The 7,622-nt window shown below is 45.0% G+C and overlaps 1 protein-coding gene across 22 annotated transcripts in view; it reads right to left on the bottom strand.

Moving 5' to 3' along the window:
- TCF7 (transcription factor 7) overlaps positions 1-4,114 on the bottom strand; it is a 126,157-nt gene extending 122,043 nt beyond the window's left edge. For 21 of the 22 annotated variants that reach the window (XM_038414506.2, XM_043490832.1, XM_038414501.2 and 18 more), the window contains exons 1-3: positions 3,017-4,114; positions 2,809-2,875; positions 1,909-2,015 (exon numbers count right to left, since the gene is read on the bottom strand). In XM_038414506.2, the coding sequence (XP_038270434.2) occupies positions 1,909-2,015; positions 2,809-2,875; positions 3,017-3,214 (372 nt within the window). In that variant the 5' untranslated portion in view covers positions 3,215-4,114. Of the gene's footprint in view, positions 1-1,908; positions 2,016-2,473; positions 2,586-2,808; positions 2,876-3,016 lie in introns of those variants that run through there. The other variant, XM_043490823.1, reaches the window with a different exon arrangement.
- Between the last annotated feature and the right edge of the window lie 3,508 nt (positions 4,115-7,622).

Consider the following 7,622-nt stretch of genomic DNA (forward strand, 5'->3'; position numbering starts at 1 on the left):
AGGAAGACTAGCAACTTCTCTTTGATTTAATGAAGAACTCTTCCCATATTTCTTAAATAGGTTGCAGATTTTTAGATAGAAAATTAAATCACCATTTCGATCCACCAAACCTAAGGCATTGCACAATCTGTATGGCTTGATTAAAAGATTTCTTAATGGTGATCTTAGATGATCTTAATGGAATTTGAATCATGCTCACTCTGCTTGTCATTTTTCACTCTCTTGATTTTTGTACTGTTTGTTCTACTCTGTCTTCCTCCAACTGTAAACCTGTACTTTTTTACATTAGCAGTGGTGGGAGGTTCCTTAACTGGTTCACTAACCAAAAGCCTATTTCTTAACCACATTGCTAGTAAATAGGCTGCCACAGTTTTAACCAATAGAATAAGATCTGCAAAGGGTTAAGATGGATAAGTGATAGTTCATCCAACTTCTGTACTAGGGAGCACAAATTAACGCTATTGTAAAAAACAGCTTTAGTATCACACTTCAAAATGTAATAGTGAAAGAAGAGCGTTATCTGTTAGAGAAATGAGAGGATTAACAGGAACCTGGAGTAATGGGTAGGGGGATAGGAAGGAAGCGACGAGATGCATATACAATGTTCCATATTGCAACTGCCTTGCAAATATATCATATATTTTTATATAGTGAAGAAAATTATAAAAACGTAGAGGCAGGTCCTCAAATGCTGTAAGCTGACTTCGGTGGAATTATGACAACTCCACCAGCTGAAGGTCTGCACTACATACACAAGTAGATTTCAAAAATAACCAGACATCACCACTACCCTACAAGCTAACTACTTTAAACCTTGTGATATTGCAATCATTTGGATGATGCACACAAACATTATTATATTACACCTTCACTCACAGATTTTCATAGTACCCCACCACCAAAGCATTTTTCATAGCAGCAGTTTTTGTATTCTTACTTTTCCAGTGCACAAATGATTGAAATTTCTAAATTTAGTAGAAATTCAATGAACCTCCAGTTTGCATTAAGGAGGTCAAAATATATTGTTCAAAACCTTGTAGCTGTAAGATCAAAACTAAAAATGAAAACATATTCTGTTCTCATTTACACAACTCTAAGTCTAGAATAATGGTTAAAACCCATGCAGTCACTCCAGATTTACAGCAGTACTAACAACGGCAGAATTTGCCTCTTTGTGTTTGTTAGTTGCAATTTCTGTTGGAAAATTTGCTAGAGGTGGCTATGGATAGGGATTTTCTGGCAAAACCCCTACCTAAATAGCATACTATATCAAATAATTCATTTAGCACAACTTACAGTAAGTATTAAAATGTACCTAATTACTAGAACTTACTTGATATTTCTTTGTAAAACTTCTGTAAAATAAAGATTGGAACAAACATTGCCTGCTAGTAACATTAGACCTTTGCGTAGGACCAACTGCAATTAATTAAATATGGTAAAACGTCCATCAGTATGGAGATCATCTACAACTGAACCCTTTCATTTGGCGCGGGGGGTGGGGGGTGGCAAAGCAAGCCATTTTAAAAGGGGAAGTTGAACTGGGGCTAGATCCTTAAACACATACATCACAAATTATCATCTAATATTTAAGCAAAAATGAAGGGGGCATTCCGGAGGCAGCTCTTGCTCTTTCTGTTGAAACACTGGAGATGAAACTAGAAGCTGAGGCGATCTGAAAAGAAACCCCTCTGGATAATTCAGAACTACACCACTGTCTTACGGCTGAGCATCATTTACCCTCTCTGATCTTTTTCCTTTAATTTCTTTAGGCCACCGTCTTAGGCATTTTAGGAATAATGCTACATCATGTCAGTAAAAGCACTGGCGTCAAGTGATTGCATGGCAGACAGCAATATACTTCAACTGTGAAAGGTTAAAAACATCTCAAAAACATGATGAACTCACCAAAGGTGACATAGATCCATTTGGCAGATAAGGGTCTGAGAGCATTAGAAAAGGGTAGCCAGAATAAGCAGATCCTTTGTACATCCCCGTGTCCTGATGCTTTATACCTGTTAAAATTAAAGTACTTCATTAGGACTTGCCCTGCAACAGGTCATTCCTCTACCTCTGTGAAGTGCTTATAGTTTACAAACAGAACGTTACGTGCATCATGTAGCTCACGAAAGCTTATGCTCAAATAAATTTGTTAGTCTCTAAGGTGCCACAAGTCCTCCTTTTCTTTTTGCGAATACAGACTAACATGGCTGCTACTCTGAAACATGTATATTTTTGGTGCCTTCTCTACCAGTAGAGTTATTTCATGTGCATGGTTTGCCCTTAGGACTTATAAACGCTCTGTATGTTCTACCTGTGGAACTAGCCCACCCCCGTCAATGGCTCAGACTTGGATTTAGTAATAAAGCCAAATAAAACCTTGGGCTCAAGCTTTTTCCCTTTCGTACACTTCACACAGCGGTAGCATTCCTGGACCATCCACCCGGCATCACCGCCGCTTTGCAAAACTTGCCTCCCAAGACCCCACCAAGAGATGAGCAGATCAATAATATTTCAAACGCTGTGAGAAAGGGGAGGATTGTTTACATGTTAAATGCCAAGGGAGTGACTTAAAGCCCCTTGTGTTGTGGCAATCCAATGTTTCAAGCACGCATCTGGCGAATCAAAGTTCCTCCCTGATTTTTTTTTTTTTGGCTGCTCTGATTTATAGAAAGAAAACGAAGTTTCTCTTCTCCCCCCTCCCCCCCGCCGGACTCAGCACATCACCCAAGTGGTTGCGCGGGGGGGGGGGGGGGGGGGTTGCAGAAAGAGGAAGGGCAGGAGAGATGAATGGTTTACGAAACTAACCATCTTCCATGTGATCCGGGAGTTTCTCCTGATAAACCCTTTGAGGATCCTGCACACGCCTGATCGCCTGTGGGGGAGAGAAAAGCACAGCAGGGGAAAAGGGACGGGGGGGGGGGGCGGGAGACAAAGTTTTATTCGTTGCAATAAACCCGAAGGGAATCGGCTGGAAGGAGGCAAAGCCCTTTGTGCGGGGGCTGGGGGCTCTCACCTCCGGATCGGCCGCCGCGGCAGCGGGGCTGCTGTTGCTCTCCGACTCGTTCACCAGCGAGGACTTGAGGTCGGCCAGGTCGCGCTCGGTGAAGGCGTTTTCCTGGATCTTCTCCTCTTGCTCCCCTTCGTCCTTAAAGGCGATCATCTCGTCATTGGCCCCCAGGTCATCCCCGCCGCCGCTGCTGAGCTGGGGCATGGTCCCCACCCCCCCGGCCCCGCCTCGCCCCTTCCGAGCCACACGGGAACTTCGCCGGCTGCAGCCGCGCTCCCCCCACCCCCCGAAGATCAAACCCTTTTGAGGGGGAAGGGGCGGGGGCAGGGGGGGGGGGGTTGCAAGGCTGCAGGGGGGGGGGATGATGAAGCAGCAGCAGCAGCAGCAGCAGGATCCCGGGGCCAGCAGCAACCCCCCTCCCCGCCCGCCCCCCCCAGCCCCCGGAAAGTTCAGCGAAGTAGCAGCCCGGGGTAGTGCAAGCCCGAGGCTCCGACCAGCAGAGACACGGCTCTGGAGCGCCCGGCGCCGAGCGGTGTGTGCGAGCGAGGCGGAGGAGCCTCAGCAGCCAAGGGCTGGAGACATCAAAGCAGCCGCCGGCTGATTGACAGCGCAGGGGCGGGCTCGCTCGCTCGCTCGCGCTCGCTCTCTCTCTCGCGCTCGCTCTCTCTCTCGCGCGCGCGCATAGAGCCCCGCGCGCCGGTCTTAAAGGGCCCGCGCTCGCCGCCCGCCCGCCCAGGCGCGTCCCCGCGGAGCGAGCTAGAGCCCGGCTGGGCGTGGGGGGGAGGAGGCACCGCTACACCCCCCCCCCCCCCCACCCAGTGCGGCTCGCTGTCCCAGGGGCTGGGCGAGGTCCCCCCCCCCCCCGGGAGGGGGGTTTGAGGCGGGCTCGGGGGATTTCCAGAGCGAGATTTTAACTTGCTGAAATGTTACATTTCAGGCCCCCGGCCCTAGCGCTGCCCACCTCGCTCGCTCGGGCGTGTGGCTGGCCGCGGAGCCGCTCCCGGGGTCAATGGGAGGCGCCCCCGACTCACACGGCGGGAGCAGGATCGGGCCCGTCCCAGCAGTTTGCTGGGAGGGGGGGGGGTTTGATTTGTGTAGCTGCCTGTTTGTTTAGCCAGCTTTGCCCGAGCCCGGGTGTCGTCGGTTCTCTGCCAGCGCGCCCGGGGCCGAGGCAACGTGCAAAGCTCGAGGGCTCGGTCGCAGCCTCTGCTCGAAGGCTCCCCGCGTCCCCTCTGCCCAGCCCCGGCGTCCTGCCTGGGTCCTGGGCGGACGCATTCTCCTTCGCAAGTCTTGCAAGGCCCCCTCCCCGATCTCCTGAGGCACACAGACGTGACGTCGGCTTTCAGAAAATTATTAGCTTTCCTAACTTGCCCGGAGGGTCCGGAAACATGAAATTAAACCTCTTCGCAGCCACTTTCCAAAGACACTAGACACGTCTGTTCTGGCGTCAGCGTGAAGAACAACAACAACAACAATCCCACAGTTCCCGTGGAAAGGAAACTCCCCATCTCGGCTGGGGTCAGAGACAACAGGTCTTGTGCGTGTCTCTGGTAGCCTAGAAAAACACGCCGCTGTTTGTTTTCCTTAATTAAGATCCCATAAGATAGCCCGGAGTTTTGGAAGGTTTCTCTACAGGCTATAACGACGCCGTATGAATTGGTCTTTATGACCCAATATAGCACATATTTGTCGCATTCAACACTTTAATTAAGGAGCCGAAAATCTGGGTCCCTATTTTGCCTGTTAATTAAGGAGCTTATTGCTTTGTATGGCTTTTTTTTTTTATTGCTTTTTGGGATGAGAATAATTATTTGGTGCCACTTTAAAAGTAATCAATATATTTAATTTTTAAAAAAACCACTCTGGCCAGATATGTGACTTTTTTTAATGTCAGAAAATGGTGCTACTTTTTATGGGGAAAAATAGATGATATGTGAAATGGATAGGATACTATACCTGGTACTGCTTCTACGTCGTCTTACTCGGCTAGTCGAACCAATTAATGAAAGTGCTAAGTTTAGGCAAATCAGTTTGTACGTTTCCTTTCTTTTTCAGATTATATTTTAAAATAATCAAACCTGCAATCAATGTAAGGAATAATTTGAATGAAATATTTGCTACTTTAAATTTTCCTTTCAGATGATCCTCTTGTTTTGCATCTGAAAAAAAAAAAAAAAGTCTGAGATTTACAGCCCTCCCAAATGGAGATAAACCTTGGCAATGAGTTGGAAACCTGTTGTAATCTGTGATCCAGGAAACAAAGAGCCTCATTAATGCAAAGATTTTGGTGAGCCTTTGATGTTAGCTAGCATAGCATTCACTCTCAGTTCCATTTGCATTTAAACATTCATAAAAACATCATCTCTGCTTCCTTTGCCTTAAGCAATTTAGGAGTAAAGTATAGCTTCTATTTAAAGAAACCCACTGTGGTGAGGCTTAGAATACAAATATCACATAACCTTCAAGCAGAGCAAATATTTTATCCTATATCTCTGGTCCTATTGGGATCCGGGAACCTGTATCTCTGGTGGTAGGCACATAATATTATATTTAAGACCCAAAATAAAAGGTCTATCTTATTTTCATTAACCTTGACCCACACATACAAAAAAGGGGTGGGGGGCAGAGAAAAGCCTTTTAAATCCTAAATACACCAGTAAGTGAGTAATAGAGTTTTTAAAAAATCCCCAAGATTTATATTATTCACAAGAGACAATTTTTAAAAAAACTGGGTGCCTTAAGCTAGGTTACTAAATCCATATTTAGGCACCCAAATCTGAGAGTATTGGCCAAGATTTTTTTTTCTTTATTTGTAGAGATTTCAAGTTGCTGAATCTTCACTCTGTTATTAAAATAGGGTCTAAGGAAAGGGACTTCTATTTTTACAGTCAAATATGAAAATAAAAAACCTAAGCTTGACTATAGTAACAAAATAACCAAAGGAGTTCACAAATCAAAATAAAATCAACACGCACAGAATTTTTCGTCTAAAGCAATTCACTGCAGTTTGTAGAGTATATTCTGGCTATTTGTAGAAAGGAAGCATGTGGTAAAGTTGGGAAGTCATTTAGAAAACAAAGGCCTCCCCCCAAAGGCCTATCCATTTTGCTATTTTCAGAACTATAGGTTCAAACAATTATATCTAAGAGAAGGGGAACAGTGCTAACGTATTTCAAGATTCTGAATCAGGCTGTGCAGATCCAGAACACACCATTAAAAACAATCAGATAATGCAGAATCTCATTAGATGGCATAGTTTTGATTGTATTTCAGTCTTCATAGCAAATACAGGAATATCTTCATGTTTAAGGCTGAGTCAGTAGTCAGACTTGTTTTTTAAGCACTAAAGGCAATTTTCCCATATGATAAATGTCTACAATTTAAAATTGAAATGGAAAATGGTTAAAAACAATTTTACCTTGGGTATGTTTTTGGAGCTGGATCAAAGTAAAATGAAAAGGCTGGCTCACTTGTCAGATCATATCTGCACTGAACCTCAAGGTTTGATTTGTATTATTTACATGGAAAAGGTCCCAAAAGACCAATTTGGCACTAGCATCATCGTTACGTTGTTTCGCTTGTATGGGTGATTAAATCAATCCAGCTTTTCCATTTTAATGTTTTTGGAAAGGTGCAGTCATCTGTGAATTAAGGAACCTTTTCTGATGTCATCTTTGTGCTTCTGACTTTTTTTTTTTGTATAAGCTGACACATAAAGTAAAGAAACACATCTGCTGTCAGCATCATTACATTTTCTAATTACCCCCCCCTTTTTTTTTTACAATTAAACATGTACAATAACTTTTCAGAACATTGTCACTTATGTGACTAAGTCATAGATGATAACTATGTGTTTTAAAGAATAAAGAGATCTATTTTATCTAATCTAATCATCCCACACTTATCAACATGGTGTATTCTGAATACTGTACAAGTGTGTTCAATTGAACAGATAAAATGTTCTGTGGGTATCACAGTGTGGATCTTCATCCTCACTGGGTGAAGTCCTGGCTCTACTGATGTCACTGGGAGCATTGCCATTGGGTCCAGGATTCCACCCATTATTCTGTGAAAAGAAGCTTCAAATTGAGATGGCTGAATCTATTTATCAGTGTTACCAGCTGTGGGGATTTCTTTGTGAGTCTCAGGAGTCTGGGCTGGAGCCCCTCTACTATGCCTGCTGGGAAAGACAGCCAGCCAACCAGAACTGCTGCAGGAGGTAAGCAGAGCTCTCTCCCACCCCTGCTCCTGACATTATTCTTATAGGCGGGAATGGGGGGCAGCCCCCCACCCCTTCTGTGAGTGAGGGGACTGCTCCTCTGTTCCTTTCTCCTTCTCCTCTTCATTCCTGCAGCTCCTGGCCTGGGAAGGGGACTCTGGAGCTGTCCCTGTAATATTGCCCCTTTGCTGAGGTTTCTGTCCCAGGCAATCCATAAGGGTACTCAGCACATGCTGCCAGCTGTGCAGTTCCAGGGGCTCAGGAATTGGGATCATTCCTATTGGTCTGTTTTTTTTTTTGTTTTTTTTTGTGTCTCTCCATGGTGGCAACCCCAGCTACCCTCTCCCCATCCTGGAAGGTGAAGAAGGAACCCTGGAGCCACCCAGGCCTAGG

The sequence above is a fragment of the Dermochelys coriacea genome, chromosome 8, assembly GCF_009764565.3.
Source record: "Dermochelys coriacea isolate rDerCor1 chromosome 8, rDerCor1.pri.v4, whole genome shotgun sequence".
NCBI lineage: Eukaryota > Metazoa > Chordata > Testudines > Dermochelyidae > Dermochelys > Dermochelys coriacea.